Here is a 17,909-nt window from a genome sequence, read left to right as displayed (position 1 = left end):
CTTTATACTTTAATCAGTCGCGGGTGGTTGATAATTAGTTTGAACCTTTTGAACACAAAAACTTCGTCAACAATAAGCTTTCTTTTTGGGCTTGATTTCCTCACCCGTCGCAACAAAATCAAATACGTACAATACACGATTTCCTATGTTGATGCTTAACTACTTTATAATTTAAGTGCGTACAGTATTTGCAAGTTCTACGCCCGTTAAGTTCCAACAAAAATTACAACTTCTGTTCATTGACGTTAATGTAATTGGGTTGACTGACTTTATAACATGTACTCGATAATCCATTCGTGTTTTTCAACGCTCTAAAGATAATTTGCTCTTATTGCTTTTACAAACGCGTCAAAGGGGAGCGACGACATAACTACTGTTAAAAACGTCACAAGGCATTTTACTTTGAAGCGATGGCGTAATTTGACCGGATGTGTGCGATCATTAGGGAAAAGCTTACGCGGCTAGTGCCCGCTCCATTTAATCATGGCTGCACGGGATCGTACCAGCCTTTTTTGCTAATTTAAAATCCAAAGGTTAGGGAAGAGTTGTTTATTATCCATCGCGGTTCCGTCCTCTCTTCAATACCAGCTGCGACGCGGGGTAGAGACACCCGTGCCTCCGAGATCCGCGGAATGAAAGGTTTGCTAGTTCCGCTTGCGATCACAATACAAGTTGAGAAAGCGCAGTGTGGGAGGATGACGCTCTGTGAAAATTGCCCGTGTGCGTTCGGCGTAAACAATGTAACTTCATCAGGCTGCTAGCTAACGTTAGCCGACGAACAAAAGCGGCAATCGCGGACCCAGCTGTTAAGAGGCGAGTTACTGGACCGTTCGCCTCTAACGATAACCCTTGCATTATGCTTACAAATGTGTACACGTCTATTACTGGCAGTCGTCGTGGATACAAAACAGCGTGGTCGTGGATTCGCCGGACCCGCAGTCGGACTGTTGGCTAACATCGAAGAAATCCCTGGTGACTAACCAAAGGATGCTATCTGTTAGCTTATTTGACTAGCATTTACTCGCTAGTTTCCATTGTGATGATCTCGCTCAACAACCTTGGAACTGAGAGCGTCGTGTTTGCCTCTGGTGTGAATGGAACCACAATATCTGTTGTCTTGTCGGCTTGAACTCAACATGTACCACGTCTGAAACCAGACGAGGGTCGCTCTGGTGCGAATTGTCGTGAGAATGAAGCTAGCGCCGCTGTGCTAACACGGCGCTCGTCATGGCCTCGTTGAATTAGGAAATCAAGTATTTAGAGGCTGACTTGGGTTTGTGCGAGGGACCTAAACCGGGCGTCTTCATAAAGTGATCAGTCGAACTGATCACTTTATTAACTGGACAAAGTAGGGTCTTATATTAGTGTTTATCACGGAGGTTATGTTCAAGTTTAGCGTCTCATCAGCCGAAATGACGAGCCTCTTGTGGGGGTTTAGTCAGCTTTTGCGTTGCGTATGGTTGGGCCTCGATGGCATCTGCTCCTCGCCGTAGCTGGCTGCGACATTTTGACGCTTGTTGTTAGGAGCAAAATGGTGCTGACAAGAGGCGACACTTCCCAACTTTATACAGTAAATACGTGCCAACTGTGTGTGGATTAAAATTAAATAACAATACAGTAAGAACAATGGTGATGCACGTGTGCTGGCAATATTGGTTTTGTATACTAAAACGTAAATGTGTGCGCTTCCTACGCGGGTATTAATGTGTTTGATTGTTCGTTTCTTTCAATAGATGGAGGCAAATAATCATTTCAACTATGGCACTCATTCCTCAGCAAACTCAGGACTGAAACTCTCCTCAGGGGATTCTCTTTATACTAATGGTTCCTCCATGAGTTTTTCTCAGCAAGGAAAGAGTGAGTATCCTTCAAGATTTTATCATCCATCAGAGTGACCATGAAAGTAGTTTTGTTTTAATTTCCAAAGTCTGACTGCAAATGTTTCCTGTACTTGACAGATATGAATGGCGAAATGAATGTGAATGGCATCACTACTGTACTTGGCTCGAGTGCACCTGCTTCCCAACCACCTTCCAGTCCTTACCCACATATCAGCAACCACCACCAGAGCAGCATGGGCTACCTGTGGGGAGGGCATCCTCAGTACAGCCCAACCATCGCCACGTCTCCTGGGCACAACTTGCACCAGAAGCAGCCGTCACAAAGCATGGCGCAACCTCAGTCACAACATCACTTACAGGTTCAAGGATCGTACCAACTCAATGGGGATATGGAGAGCTCCCAGCAGTCACCAGTGGCAGGCCCATCAAACATGCCCCCAACTAGCAGTCAGTTCTGGAACAGAAGTAACCCTACCCCACAGGCTGCTGCTTACACTTCCCGCAGCATGTATGGGACATATGAGAGTCAGTCCCCTCCATCATCGCAGCAGCACCTCCATTCCCACCTGCGGTCACCGCTTCACCTCCCGCAGCATTATGGCGTGATGTCAAATGGGATGCCATACTACCAGCAGCACCACACATCTCTGCCATCTGCCCAGCACCCAAAACAGTCTACGGGTCAGAGGATGCAGAATTTTGCACCCGCACATGACACAGAGGGGGCACCCACGAGAGCAGTGACGTCATCAACGGCCGTGCCGGACGGAGGATCTCCCATGAGGAGAGAAAAGCCCCCACAGGCTAGCAGCATCTCTAATTCCATGCAAGGTGAGCTCTCAATGCAGTTGCAGTGGATGTAAAAAGTCTACACACCCCTGTTCAAATGTCAGGTTTTTGTGCTATAAATATGAGACAAGACAAATCATTTCAACACATTTCCACCAATAATGTGACCTATTAACATTTACATCTCACTTGGGAAAAAATGAAACTTTTAGAGAAGTGAAGTAAAAATAACTGGGATGTGAGCAACTGCATTCAAACTAATGTTGAATTGAAGTAAAAAAAGAGCTGCCACCATTTCAAGTGCTGCTGATTCACAACCAAATAACGGTCAGATTTTCTAGCACACTTTTTCTGTCTTTTTTTTTTTCGCTTGCGAGCAGAAGCTGGAATGTTTTTATTTTTATTTTTTAAACACACACTTATTTTGAACTGATGTAATAATAAACCTAGTATAAGGTGGGCCTCTGGTCCCGCTGAAGAGAAACTGCCCCAAAGCAAGATGCTGCCACCACCATGTCAGCTTGAAGTTCATTTAGTTAGATTAGATTTAGTTATGAGCGTTGATTGCGATAAACATACCTGTTGGATGTATAAAAATAATAGCTATGAGTTCAACAGATCGTAACACATTTTCCCCACACATACGTGTGGAAGATTTTGTTATGGTCCGATGAAACCAGGGTTAACCACAAAAGTATGTCTGGTGCAGCCTATGAACACTACAGTATTGTGTTCTGTTCATCATCAAAAGAACATACCTGCAGTGAGTCGTTGTGGTGGCAGCATCATGCTTAGAAACTGTTTTCTTCACTGTAAAGTTTGTCTTGGACAAGATGGAGGGAATTATTAGCAGTTTAAGCTATCAGTCTCTCTGCACAAAACTGCTACAAAGCAAAAATGAAAAATGTTCGGTAAAGTCTGCAAGAACCTATGAAATTTCAACGATTGTTCAATTCTAACTAATTCCACATCCCAGTTATAAGAGTTTGTGAGGCTTTTTATACTATATTGTATTATTTTAGAGAGAGGGTGGGTGGTTAGGGGAAGTTGGTAGTGTTGATTATGGGGTTGTGTATTGGCTGTCTATAGCTATATAGATAGATAATTTGATATTTATATAAATATCATAACGCCCATATTTTTGTTTGCTCTGGTCTTTTTTCTTAGTGCGTATGAGGGAGGAAGACAAGGAGGCAAACACAGACAGTAATTGCACAGAGGAGACAGTTGTTGCTCTCAGGCCTCCTGACTCTTCCTCGGCTTCTGTCAGACATACAATTGATCATCATGAGAATTCTGAAAAGCCAACTGCCCAACCACCAGAGGACATCAGAGGGTCTGGAGCAAGCACACCTCCTCAAACGACACTCACTGCTTCGTTATCTTCCACAACGTCTCTGAATAAGGTGTCTGGTGCTCCTACTGTTGAATCTCCCATAGCTTCCCCTCCATCCAGTAATGGTTCTTTCCCTGATGTCAAATGTACTCCTCCCCAGTCATCATCAGTTCCTTCTCCCAGGCATTCTTCACCTCCTTTTCCTTCTCCTGCTACTGAACTAACACTTGATGGATCTAAAAATCTGCTGGTGGGCTCCTCTTCTTCCTCCTCACCTGCAACACATCTGAAGTTTTGTCCACCTCCAGGCTTGACTGATGGTGTTTGTGGATCTCCTTGGGTTACTTCCTCTCCTTCATCTGAGTCTCGGGTGCATCATTCAGTTTCTGGACCAATAACAGCTGTCTTGGCACCTGCCATAGTGTCCACATCTTCTTACTCTGGTTCTACACCCATCTCATCTCTTCAACAAATGGTTCAAGGCTCCAAGCTCCCTCTCACAACAGCTAGAAACTCAAACGTATCAATATGTGATGCATCAGGTGCTTCAATAGTTTCACCATTGGGAGGGTCATCTCCTGGCATGTTGCTATCAACACATGCAATGCCCTCTGCTGGCGGTAAGCCTGCAGACATGATCCAGCATGAGTCCTTGTTCACCGCGTCAGCTGTTGCCTCTGGTCGAGCTGTTGCCTCTGTATCACAACCCCTAGAGGGGCTCAATTCACCCTCTCAGTCAGTCCATGACAGTCCCGCAACCAGACCTCTCACTACCTTACCTCTGCGAACGATGCAAGGCTCCAGGTCAGCACCAGGTTCTATCCCTCTTGCCTCGGCATCCGTGCCTCCTGCAACCTCTTCCGAAATGATTCAGAGTTCTGTCTCCCGAAAGCATCTTTCCAGTTCTTCTCCTGTCAACGTGTTAAATCAGTTGCCTCTGTTGCCAGAACACCCTGGTCACAGTCACATGGGGAAAGGATTTGCACTTGGAATGGGCACAATAGTGGAAAAATGGCACCCTCATCTTGAGTCAGGCAAAGTAAAGACCCACAAAGCTTCTGACGCTCAGACGTCATCTGATCTTCCAGGACAGTCTTTACAGACTGAGCGACAGCCCCGCAGTATACAAAAGGAGTCAAAGGCCAGTGAAAACACTGGCGATGTACAAAATGTAGAGCAGCCTTCAACCAGAATTTCAACACCTCTTTACCGCCCCAGTGCCAGACACTCCTCACTGACCGTTGAAACAAGTTTTGACCACTCTTTAATCACCAGTTCTCAATATGGTGACAGTTCAGCTTATAGCACACCATCAAGAATCCATACCGGTTCCCTTTTAGATAAGTCCTCTGCTAATAGCAACTCACGCATACATGACTCCAGCAGCTTTGGCAACAGCTTTCACCTTGGAAATGGCACATCTCATACAGAAGAGCAACCATCTTCAGTTTATGAGACCACTAGAGATGGCAGGTCATCTGTGGATTATTCAAGTCTGAACTCAACCCATGTGAGGGAATTCTCCGAGGAAGGAGAGTCCATGCTGGAGTCTTCCCTAAACAGTACTTCCTTTGGGGCAACCCATCCATCTATCCAAGGTATATATATGTGTTTTCTAATTATAAAGTGGGTGAAAAATCGTGCTTGTGTATTCATTTAGAAATTATGTAAATGCATAGTGCCTGGAAAATAATACAATACATTGTTGTTTATTTAGCGCTATCGCAGCTGCACCTGTAACAGCACTATACAGAACATTTAACATGAAATGACAATAATAGAGCAGAACACAAAACATTGACAAAAATACAATCGCACAATGTCTTTGTTCAGAGACGGAAGCAGGGTGGCCTCCCGTAGGTCATCATACACCAGACGCTGATGCGGTTAGCAAATCACCCGCAGCACTCAAGATCATGACTACCCCAAGTCTCAAGGTGAGAGATGAGAACTTCATTGCCCGCAGTACCCCAGCACGAAATCCTGCTGTACACCCACTGCAGCCAGTCGCAGATCAGGTTTTGTCAGCCACTGGAGGATGTCTGAAAAACCCAAGAAAATCTTGCAAACCTCAGTCTCCCAAGGCTTTGTGGATTAGTAAATCAGGTATTCGGTGTTCTCATTGGTCACAAAATGTTGTTTCTAAAATCCTTGTATAATTTGCATTTCTTTAATTTTCAAGCTCCCAAGGAGGCCAAGAGAAAACCCCGTGGTCGAACACCCAAGGTGGAGAAGATCAATGCTGACAAAGTTGATAACAAAGAGGAGGGACCCAAGGGAAGGAAGAGAAAGGCTTCTCTTAGACCAGAACAGGTCAAAGCAAAACTTGACGAATGTGGCCAGGTTCAGCCCCCATCTGAGGAAATTGATTCAATCACAGCCGCGATTGACGCGGTTCTTGCCAACACTTCAGCCATCAGCTCGCCCTTTGCAAAACCCAAGAAGATTAAAAGAATGAGGAAACATGAGCAAGATGGAAAGGACATGACCACGGTAAAAGATGATGCTGGAGGAGTTGCCACTGGTGGTGAGGAAAATGAAGATGAAAGCGCCACAGCAGGGAAAGGTGAGAAAATGCTTAGATCAATCAGTTTTAACAGTCCTGTAATTGCATTGACCATGTGTGTGTGTGTTTTTACAGGTGAATCTCCCAGGAGGAGGGTTGCAACAGAACAGCAGGTCCAGTTCCCTCTGCTGCATGGGTAACATCCTTACCACTGTTTACTAGGGCGATAGATAAAAAAAAAAAAAAAGGAGCAGATTTAGATTGGATGAAGTTAATTGAATTGAAAACAGCCACTGTTTGCTCCATCTTTAAGTGGTAGTCATATTCTTAAAGGAATAGTTCAAATCCTTCACGGTGATGTAATAAAGCTCTCTTAATAATAGATGGAAGAGAGAGATTCGCGTGAAGAAGATGAATGATCGCATGAAGGGCGAAACCTGGTATTACACGCCTTGTGGAAGAAGAATGAAGCAGTTCCCGGAAGTCATCAAGGTAATTCTTGCACCCTCCGAAAACCCTCAAAGACATTTGTAAATGTAAATGGCACTTTATTGATCATGTCCTCCTTAATTATGTCGGTCAGTACTTGAAGAAACATCAGGGCGGTGTTGTCACCAGAGAACACTTCAGTTTCAGCCCACGGATGCCTGTTGGAGACTTTTATGAAGAAAGGGAAAGTCCTGAGGTTAATTGCATTGCATTTCATACACCTCATCGGCTGTCAATTAAAATTTGAATATTTATGATGCACTTTCTTCTTTCTTTATGATGTGTGGCAGGGTATGAAGTGGGTTCTCTTGGCTAATGAGGAAGTTCCTTCGATGATCATGGCCATCACTGGCAGGCGTGGTCGACCGCCGAACCCTGATAAAGAGAAACCAAGCAGGGTTCGAGGCCTGAAGGCAGGGCAGGCCCGCCGGCCAGGTAGACCCCCCAAACCCAAGATGATTGACTTCCTTAGTAAAGTTGATGCCAAGCTATTGGAGAGACTTGAAAATAAGGGTGAGTGACTGTGATCATAGATCGGAGGAGGTTTAAAGGATGTATTTGGTATGGCTTGTAGTTGTGATGGTACAGGCTTGATGCCGGGAATGTGACATTCAAATATTTGAAGTCAACTAATCAGATATTCTGTGATTGCAGAAGCACTCACGGAGGAAGAAAAGCAAAAAATTACAAAAATCAAGAAGAAGATGAAGAGAAAGGTTTGTATTTAGAAATGTGCAAGTAATTGTTAAATTGCTGTGACTTTGATGTCCAGTTCTGATTTTGTTATGACTCACTCAGGCCAGAGTAAGGAGAAGAGAGGTTGCTAAGATTAGGAAGACGAGAGAGGATAAAAAGAGAGCAAAGGTATATATGCTCGAAATAATTACCGTTGATCATGCATCATTGTTTGCTCACCGCCACCTCGACCATTCCTTGTGTGTCCTGATCTGGGTTTCTGTTACAGCAAGAGAACAAGAGTTTGGAAGTGAAGGCTGAACCCCAAGATCTGGCAGCCCCACCGACAAATGAGCTTGTGTCACAGTCTGTGGATGAGCCCAAGAAGCCCGGTAGACGAAGGTCCATCAAAGTTGAGGTCGCTCCTCCTATCCAGCAGACAGATGAAGAGAGAATAGCCCAGGGCAAGAGGGTACTGAGTGCTCGCGGTAAAGCCAAGGCCCTGGCCAAAGCTCAGGCAGAGGCAGAGGCAGCGGCTCGAGCTGCCCTGGCAGCCAAGAAAACTGCAGAAAGGAGAGTGCAGACGCAGAGACGGATGGAGGAACGCAGGAGGCAACAGCTAATTTTAGAAGAGCTGAGGAAACCCACTGAAGACATGTGTCTCACTGACCACAGAGTGAGTTTCAATGTCTGTCATCACTTTGTTCACCGTGATTGAAGACATGAGCAACTATAATGGCCTTTCCCTCTTGCAGCCCCTGCCAGAGCTGTCCCGTGTCCCTGGTGTGATTCTCTCAGGCACAGCCTTTTCCCACTGCCTGGCGGTGGTAGAATTCCTTCATGGTTACGGAAAGTTGATTGGCCTAAATGTACCCAAGGACATCCCCAGCCTTGCAACCCTGCAAGAAGGTCTGCTCGGCATGGGTGAAAGCCAGGGAGAGGTCCAAGATCTGCTCATAAAACTAATGGAATCTGCACTCCGTGATCCTGGCCTGCCGTCATATTATCAAGTGTGTAATGCTGCTTGTGGTTCTTTATTTGTGTTTGGTTGATGCAGTTCAATTCAGAGCGCTATTAAGTTTTGCTATACATATATATATTTTTTAAATTTTATTTTATTTTTTTACCATCCGCCATTAGTCAGTCAAGATCCTCGGGGACAAGCTGGTTGAGCTCCAGCTGACCCGCAGCACAGTTTCAGAGGTACTCCGCATCTTTCTGGAATCTCATGGCTATGAGACAGAGGTATGCAACACATTGAGGACCAAATCCTTTCATGCCTTGCCTCCCGAAACCAAGGCAGCCGTGCTCGGTTTTGTGGTGGAGGAGCTCAACGGTAGCAACATAGTGACAAGGTTTGAAGAGATTCTCATGATTTGGGGTTCTATATAAGCTATTCCTGACTAAAAAGGTTCTCACATCCGCACAGTGACATTGACAACACACTAGAGAACATGGCCATCTACAGGAAGAACAAGTGGATTATTGAGGGGAAACTTCGCAAGTAAGTCGCACACTCTTACACCCCAGATTAATGCTGCTCTGTATATGACTCCGGTGTTGAATGTTTTCCATCTTCCAGGCTAAAGGCTGCACTTGCGAATCGCACTGGCCGCTCAGAAGAACAACTCTGTTTAGAGGAAAGACGACGCAGTGCCCGAGTGGCTGAAGAGGAGAACCTCGGCCTGGAGGAGAGTGTGGAGAGAAGCAACCGCCGTGGTCGCAAAGAGGAGCCCAAATTAAGTGACGTATGTATTCCTTGAAACTACAAATGCTATAAATGAGCATTTTAAACTTCTCTATCGATTTTTCTACAGAGTGAAAGCCCCGCCAATGCCAGCGTCCACGAATTGGAACGGCAGATAGATAAGCTAAGCAAGGTAAGGCAAATTCTTTTCAGAAACATTAAGTCTGTTACGACGTGAGACATAATCCTCGACTCACTGGTCATCTACAGCGGCAAGCATTCTTCCGTAAAAAACTTCTTCAGTCGTCTCATGCCATGCGGGCTGTATTGTTGGGCCAAGATCGTTATAGGCGGAGGTACTTGGCTCTCCCTCATCTCGGAGCAGTTCTAGTTGAGGGTCCTGAAGAGCTTCTGAGTGAGTCTGGATGAATATGTTAATATGAAAGCTGACTTTAAACAAATCACTGGCTTGATATTTTTGCTTAATTTTCCATACGCCTGCATCACAGCCTCAGGGGATGTTGTAATAGCAGAGGTGCCAGTCACCTTCCTCAAAAAGGAGCCCAAAACAGAGGAGGTGCCTGTGGCCACGACTCCACCTCACGCCACAACCCCCTCACCTGCCCCCGATATCTCTCAAGCTCAGACTTCATCCCCGGAGGAAGACTCACTCCCTGGCACTGCATCCCTCATGAGCAGCCAAAGAGGACGAGGACGGCCCCGAAAAATCAAACCCGAAGTGGAGCTTCACCTCCGCACGGCAAAGATCCGGCGCCAGCGCCGAAGTAGCGTCAGGTCAGCAGGAGAAGATGGGCCGGTGTCTCCAGTCACCACGTTTACTCAAGATCTTTCGCAGTCTGCTTTTCTGAATTGGCTCAGTCAATCAAGGCATGCAGTACTCAACGACGCTAGCACAGCAGAACCCATAGAGGGCAGTCAACCAGAGGGGTGTGTGAAGGATGAGGAAGAGAATCAGGGTCAGTCGTTCAAACAACCAAGTGATGAAAACGCTCTGCGTGAGCCTCAGGTGCCAAGTACACCGCCCACACTTGATGCTTCGCTTATACAGGTTGGATGTTGTTTTGACCAAAACATAGTTAACATTTAATAATGTGCCAAGTAGCAATGACTTGTATTTCTATTTGCATCTTCTCTCAGTCGGACGTGCTCATGACATCCATTGACGAAGCTCCTACTGGCCCAGATGCCATAGTGGCGCCAGAGGAAGCTCCCGCTCCAGTGCAGATATCCCCCATTCCTGATTGTACGCCTCCACTGCCTACTCCCCTTCATTCTGCTCAAAGTCCCCTTGTAGCACGGACTCCGACCACTCGCGCCAGGCCAGGCCGCAGGCGGAGGAGGGGCAGTAGAGGCAGTAGTCCTGCTCGGAGGGGGCCGCGGGGAGCCGCAGCCAAACGCAGAGGGCGCCCTCCCACTTCTGCTTTCCAAGAGCTTGAGCAGCAGTACTTTATACAGTTGGTGGTTAAGCCCATACCAGCATGTAAGCAGAACACACTGAAAAGAGAATATTAGTCATAGAATATAGAATGTTTAGTTTTTGCCACAGCTGTCTTTGCAGTGTTTTAGTGATCATTAATATGGATTCAGCTAATGATGTACTCTATAAAAATGTTTGCAGCAATGGTGCGTGGCTGGTGGTGGATCAAGGATCCAGAGGAGTTGTTTAGCACACTGCAAGCTCTCCATCCACGGGGCATCAGAGAAAAGGTGCTCCATAAACACCTGGCCAAACACTTGGAGAGTTTAACGGAGATGTGCAGCAAAGCCACTGATGGTGAGCATGAATGGAGGCCTTAAAACTCTTCACCAGCTGAGCTATTGTTTTTCACGTACTTGAAATGCTCTCTCCCGCTAGATCCTATGTTTGAGTTAAAAGTGGAGCAGAAGGAGGTCCTGCTAGAGGCTCTGCAGCAACCTTGGCAAGTACAAGAAAAAGCAATGGAGACTGACAATAGCGCCCTCCGATGGGTGGAGGACCTGGAGCAGCGAGTCATTGCTGCTGACCTCCATCTAAAGGTGAGAGATCACTGCAACAAGATGATCAACCTAGAATGAATGAATGCCAAGACATCAGATCAGGGGTGGGCAACTCTTTTCCTCGAGGGCTGCTGTCTTGATTGTTTTAGAGGTCTCCCTCCTCCAACACAGCTGATTCAAATGATCAGCTCATCAGTAGGCTTTGCAGAAACTGGATACCTGGTGTGTTGCTGGAGGAGGGGGACAGCGGCCCTCGAGGGCCGGAGTTACTTACCCATCCATTAAAGCAACACAAAATAAACTGCTTTTGTCCTTCTGTGACTGCTTAAGGCTCCTCCTCAGAATGTAGTCAACGATACTGAATCCAGCACAGAGGCACAAGCTGTAGAATTTCAGGTAGCCAGAAAATCAGACTATTGAACAGCAACACACAATTTTCTTAACCTGCAAGCACTCAATTTCCTTTACAGCCCTACACGATCCCAGAGCGGGACTCCACCCGGGCTGACCTCCAATACTACGAACATGACACCGACCCACGTGATGACTGGATCGTCCGAACCAAGAAGGAGTGGTCCGGCCTGCCTCGCATCGCCACCCATCCGCTCGACTTGGCTGTGCTACGCCTTGCCAATCTTGAGCGCAATATCGAGAGGCGCTACCTGAAGGAGCCGCTCTGGAACCCAGCCGAGGTGATGCGCCTCGCTCCTCTCACGCCGACGCCAGGAGAAGAGCAACCTATGGACGTCATCAGGTCGGAGGGAGGGATGAAAGCCTTTTTCTTTTTGTCTGCGTGCAGTACTGAATCTTTGTTTTGCTGCTTTTCTCCTGTTCCAGTCTAGAAAGTGAGATCACCTCTCGGCTCAGAACATGGCGGCAGGCCCTAGATCGCTGCCGCAGTGCCCCTCAGCTGTGCCTGTGTTTGCTGCAGCTAGAGAAAGCTATTGCCTGGGAGAGATCTGTGACTAAAGTGGTAAGAGATTTCAGACTTGACTGACAGGGATGGTTGATTAAAAAGGAGGAGGATTTTCATTTAAATGTTTTTTTTTAAATGGTTTGCATAGTGCGTCTTAATTATGCTGACACTGTATTGTACGGTGCCTGTTGCCAGCGTGTGGCTGCGCTTGGCAGCGCTCAAACGCCCTGTGTAGGCTGGCGAGACCCATCGTGTTACTTTTCAAAGACTGTTAAATAGACATAAATGAATGTGCACACTATGATTGCTTAACATAGTTTCTGTTGCTACTGAAATTGTTATTTTAGCTTGCCAAATTGCGACTGTGATTGTGATGCCACTTTGTCTCAATGACCAACTTTTATGGGGAAAGGTTTGTGTAAAATCTTGGTTTCAAGAGAGCAAAATACTGTGTTGCTCTGGACAGTTTTAATTACAAAATGTTGATTGTCTAACAATGAAAACCAGTTGGTCGTTCATTATAAAATGGGCACTTTTTTTTTTTTACTATATTCTTTAAAGGAGGAGTGAACCCAAAAATATTTTCTAAAAGAATGTTTTATGGAGCCCCATTAGTCTAAACACGACATTCTGATTAATATTGCATTTGTGGAATATGAGTTAAAGCTCTAGTGGATGCATACCTCAACCGCAGACACTATTGTAGCTTCTGTTCTGTGCGTCTTATAATGTGGTGCCCCTTATAAATGAAAACCGTATTAAAAAAGACCATTCATTGAAAGTGCGCCTTTTACTCTGAAGCGCCTTATAGTGCGAAAAATACGATAACTAAAAGTGTGACGTTTCCTTTCATGCATTCTTAAATATGAATATAAACATGCAGGTACTTCAAGAAATGGATATGATTCACTGAGAAAAATGATCTTTTTAGCCATGTATGTCATTTACCTCATAATTGTAAAACGAGCACAAGAGGGCGCCTTGGTATCCGTGACATCAGCTGCCTTCGAGTCCCCAATACATTGAAATAAGGCAGGATGTTCTTGCCCATTCCCTATTTTGCAGCTATATTGCCCAATGCTACTTTATGCTGGACTTGCTTTTCTAACTTTCCATTTTGACCATGTCTCTCGTCTCAAGACATGCCAGATCTGCAGGAAAGGTGACAACGATGACTGTCTGCTGCTGTGTGACGGCTGCGATCGGGGATGTCACATGTACTGCCTGAGGCCCAAGCTCACCCAGGTGCCCGAGGGAGACTGGTTTTGTCCAACTTGTGTTGCCAAGGTCAGAACCCGACCAAAGAGATCAGTTGGCATTACGCAGTGGTTCTTTCCCAGGCAATAGTCACTATCGCTCATCAGCGTGCTTATTTGCCTTCTGGGTTATCCCTCAGGAGGAAAGCGCATCACCACATTCCAAAAAACGGACCAGGGTGAAAAAGAAGCAATATGAAGAAAACAGCTCGGATGACGATGCAACAACTCGGCGGAGCTCTGGCATGGCAACACGGCACAAGGAGGCGGCGACTGCCGCACTGGCGGCAGCATCTTTATCCCCGCGTCATTCAGGAGAAGTCGGGGCGGCCAAACGGCGTCGCATGACAACACGTAACCAGCCGGACCTCACTTTCTGCGAGTGCGTCCTACCTTCCAATTCTTCGCCTGTACTCCTTCGTGAATTGGTTTTAATCTCCTCGCCACCCTTTTCCCCCTTCTCCCTAGGATTATCCTCATGGAAATGGAGGCTCACGCAGATGCTTGGCCATTCCTTGAGCCTGTTAACCCCCGCCTGGTGCCGGGGTACCGTCGCATTGTCAAGAACCCCATGGACTTCCTTACCATGAGAGAGAGGCTGCTGCAGGGAGGGTAAGGCTTACACTGAGCTATGTAAAACGCTAATATGATATTATATTATTAATTTAATGCATGTAACACGTTCCAAAATGGTAAAGCCGGAATAAAAGTCTAGGAAAAGTTTGCAAAAAAACTTACAGTAATCCCTCGTTTATCGCGGCTAATGGGACCGAAACCACCCGCGATAGAAGAAAATCCTTGAAGTAGCGAATCCCCCCCGTATAGGTATATTTACATGCTTATGAGTATAAATAATATTTATAAGGCCAAGTTTAATGGTATACATGCATGGTTGTCGTAATTAACATTACTTGATGCTATATACTAATGTATTTAAACATGTATAAGTTAGGGTAGGTTAGTGTATGAATAACGAAATACAGTAAACACATGTATGCAGTACTATATATGCTCTATGTGACTTGCTGTTGTGTTGCTGACTTTCACTGCCTCTCGCGGACCTTTTGCGGACTTTTTGCAGCATTTTCGCTTTTTTTATATATTTTATATATTTTTATTATAAATGAACATGTTTGAAAAAATCCGCTTTGCACAGAGGCCGCAATAAACGAACCGCAAAATGGCGAGGGATCACCGTATTTGGAACATTCCACAAGTGAATATTTTAATTGGAAACAAATAAGTGTGATGATTTGGTATAAAAGGAGCATGCTCAAAAAGGCTCATCTCTTCACAAGCAAGGATGTTGGGCCAGGTTCACTACTTTGTGAAAAACTGCGTTTCTCAACATCTAATTGCAAAGAGTTCAGGGATTCCCTCATCTATGATTCATGTCCCTAATATCAACCGATTACAACACGCAGCGCTGAGGCTACGAGCCGCGCTTGCTAGCTGGCATGAATCGGTTAAACATTATCCTCCCGCATGCAAGATCCTCTCCTCGATTGAACAATTCCTTGCCACATGATGATGTCCGTTCCAATGCATTCACTCACCTGAAAAGTGGGTGGCCTCAGACAGAAGGAGCTTGTACATGACACAAAAGCTGGAATTCTGAACTTTTGTCTTAAATTCATATTTTGATCTGAAATCCAAATGTCTCCAGTATACAGCAAAAACAAAGGAATTCATACCGTTGTTGATGGTCGGCCACTCATGAAAACTAGTTGCTGGGCCCTGCACGTTGAGTGAAAATTTGGGCGCGCCGCTCGTAGTGTGGCGGGCTTGAGGCGTTGGGCGCCCCCCCCCCCCCCTTTTTTTATTTTTTTTATTTTAACAATGTACAACGTCACCCGTAACTCCTATCACGTCCATGTTCCAGGTACTGCAGCTGTGAGGAGTTTGCTGCAGATGCTCAGCTGGTCTTCAGCAACTGTGAGCTTTTCAACGAAGACACCTCTGAGGTGGGGATGGCGGGACACTCCATGCGGCGCTTCTTTGAGAGCCGCTGGGCAGAGTTCTATTCCAACAAGGAGAAATAAGAACACTGCAACGTTCCCACCAGTGGTGGAACAAATGACTGTTGGTGTTTTCAACCAACCCTGTAAGAGGTGTTACTACTAAGATGGTCAGGTTTCTCCAGCTATGTGTATTCCCATCATGTGTAGGTATCTCTGTAGTATTCCCCCTACCTCCCACGTTTTTTTCCCTCTTCCCTGGGTTTGTCTTAAGGCCCACAACTGATCTGACTTGAATATCATTCCCAAAAACCCTCACATGAGTTCCTGTGTGTCCCCTCGCTCAGCACCCTTTCACAAGTCCCAAGGCTGGTCAAGGCTTTTTGTTCAGTCTCCCCCCTGGGGCAAGGACTTTCCACATTGATCTGTCATTTTCATTGCATTTTCCCAACTGGGCGACTGCATCCTGGACCTGCTTAGTATCCCATAAGAAAAAAAGAAAAAAAAAACCCCAATCCTAGGCCATTTTTGACCTGTTCAGATGAATTGTAATGTGGTCTTATGCCTAGAAGGTTTTTTGTTTTGTTTTGTTTTTTTGGCTCAATATATTTTTATTATATATTCTATATATAAATATATATGAAGATGATGATAGCTGGGATTATTTAATAGGAATAGCGTGTAGTGAATGTGTACAGGTGACCTCATAGAATTGTCTAGACGATGTATGAAAACGGCCAGTTCAACTCAAAGAAACAGTACAATTCGTGTAACTGCCACTTCGCCACACGCGCGTGCGCGCACACGTTCACACTGCTGCTGTGTGAAAGACACTGGAGGACTTTTTGATGTCGGTCAGGTGGATTTTTTTTGGACACAGCAGGCTGTAGACAGCAGATTGTTTAGAACGGTGCTACTTGCACTAGTTTGTGCTCTGTTCAAGGATCCGTTGTAGACGCACCCACACTGAATGCGTGCTCTTAAGACAGAGGACGTGTGTGAAAAATACGCTTGTAAAAGAACTTGAGTATTAGTCTGAAAACGTGTAAACATTGAACTTGGGTTATCTTGATATTGTACAGAAAAGCTCCGGAGCACTGGCTACATTCCCGCCTGGTTACATTCTTCATTTCCATCACTTTTTGTGCTGTTCAAGGGCCAGCGTTGGATGGGGTACTGCTCGTTACGTGACTTCGGCGGGACTACACTGCAGGCCAGCTTCTATTTAAACTGGTTTCTTACACTGACCTCAGATCAGCTTGTAGAAAATACACATTATTCCTATTCTAAAAAGACAGAGAGAGAGGGGGAAAAAAAAGACCGGAAAACCAAATGTGTTGTTATGTGACTTTTTAATAATGTACAGTTTTGGTGACATGAAATTTTGTTCCTTTATATTTTTAGGACCAATTCATTTTTAACGGGATGTATTACAAGACTCTGTTGTATTAAGGTGATGTAACATGTGTGCATCTGTAGAATGTACTGTGAGTTGAATTAAAAAAAAACACACGTAGTAGTAGTTTGATTTGTGGTCAAACAAATCTTTCCAGCATTATCTTAGCCAATGCATGCTGGGATAGGTAAACCATCGCCTTCCTCATTTGTCACTTTCAGAATGCAAGTATAAGTACTTTATAGGCACAACAATGCACAGGGATGCTTTTTTTGAGGGGGTGAGGGTTGCAATTTTTGCAGTACCATTTCAAAGAATTAATAAGCCGCAATTGGAAGTTCTTTTAACCTCCAAAATGCAAACTGAAAACATGCCCACCTATCTTTAGCTGAAGGTTACTGCTTGCTTCCATACTGTCAAGCTCTATGAGGTGCACAGCTTCTGGTCCTGTGGAGCAATACTCTGGCCACCACTGTGGAAATCTGCAGCTCCTCCAGTGTGACCTTTTGATCTGTGGGCTACCTCTGATTGAAGCTCACCCTGCCTGATCTGGGTTTTGGTGGTGAGCCCTCTCTTGGCAGGTTTGAGTGCCATATTGGTTCCATTTGATCGTAATGAATTTGATGGTGTTATATATCTAGATATAGATGTTCTCTCTCTCTCTCTCCCTCTCTCGTGTGTGTATGTATAGATATACAGGTATATCTCGAACCAACTCCCCTTGTACCTCTCACCAACTTTGTCCCGGATTTGTTTGGTGAGTTTCTTGGTGTTCGTCTCTCTCCTTGGTTGATGGTGCCTCTCAGTTTGGTGGTGCAGCCTCTCAGACCTATCAGAAAAGGTGTGCGCGTATACTGAAACATGTAACATAAATTGCGAACATGTGTTCATTAATATGACTTAAGGTCGTTTGTTGCATTACAGCTTTTTAGGGGCTTCATAACAATGGTGGTGAATATATATGTACTGTTTGCACAAGACAATTTTCAATATCTATGTACAATGTATTTGACATGTATCTCAAATGTCGCACTATTTTGTGCTGAGCCATCAAATTTAAAG

General features: G+C 45.3%; 1 protein-coding gene across 5 annotated transcripts; it reads left to right on the top strand.

Annotated features, from left to right (window-relative positions):
• The first annotated feature begins 453 nt into the window (after positions 1–453).
• On the top strand, positions 454–16,967 carry baz2a (bromodomain adjacent to zinc finger domain, 2A). 5 transcript variants are annotated; one of them, XM_086114717.1, is made up of 31 exons: positions 454–639; positions 1,734–1,857; positions 1,959–2,672; positions 3,798–5,564; positions 5,800–5,903; positions 5,970–6,072; positions 6,149–6,532; positions 6,608–6,668; positions 6,856–6,964; positions 7,056–7,157; positions 7,252–7,474; positions 7,616–7,677; positions 7,760–7,825; positions 7,926–8,312; positions 8,392–8,646; positions 8,777–8,991; positions 9,066–9,140; positions 9,219–9,384; positions 9,454–9,516; positions 9,594–9,738; positions 9,833–10,392; positions 10,482–10,824; positions 10,963–11,118; positions 11,200–11,360; positions 11,652–11,717; positions 11,792–12,075; positions 12,159–12,294; positions 13,378–13,524; positions 13,634–13,875; positions 13,962–14,105; positions 15,376–16,967. In XM_086114717.1, exons 2-31 carry the CDS (start codon positions 1,734–1,736, stop codon positions 15,533–15,535), a joined length of 7,524 nt encoding a protein of 2,507 aa, XP_085970843.1. In that variant the 5' UTR covers positions 454–639; the 3' UTR covers positions 15,536–16,967. The 5 variants fall into 5 exon arrangements, with proteins under 5 accessions (XP_085970843.1, XP_085970844.1, XP_085970824.1 ...); XM_086114718.1 differs by having other exon boundaries at positions 5,800–6,072; positions 7,252–7,396; XM_086114698.1 differs by having other exon boundaries at positions 5,800–6,072.
• The last annotated feature ends 942 nt before the right edge of the window (positions 16,968–17,909 follow it).

Source organism: Hippocampus guttulatus, chromosome 1 (genome assembly GCF_054856545.1).
Source record: "Hippocampus guttulatus isolate MCC_2025c chromosome 1, RoL_Hgut_1.0, whole genome shotgun sequence".
Classification (NCBI taxonomy): Eukaryota; Metazoa; Chordata; class Actinopteri; order Syngnathiformes; family Syngnathidae; genus Hippocampus; species Hippocampus guttulatus.
Note: the sequence above shows the minus strand (reverse complement) of the source record. Positions and strands in the feature narration are given on the sequence as shown.

Coding starts and splice junctions, on each gene's coding strand:
- baz2a (XM_086114698.1), top strand. CDS start 1,734: ATGGAGGCAAATAATCATTTCAACTATGGCACTCATTCCTCAGCAAAC. Junction 7,158..7,251: donor AAGAAAGGGAAAGTCCTGAG/GTTAATTGCATT, acceptor GATGTGTGGCAG/GGTATGAAGTGGGTTCTCTT. Junction 10,393..10,481: donor TTGATGCTTCGCTTATACAG/GTTGGATGTTGT, acceptor ATCTTCTCTCAG/TCGGACGTGCTCATGACATC.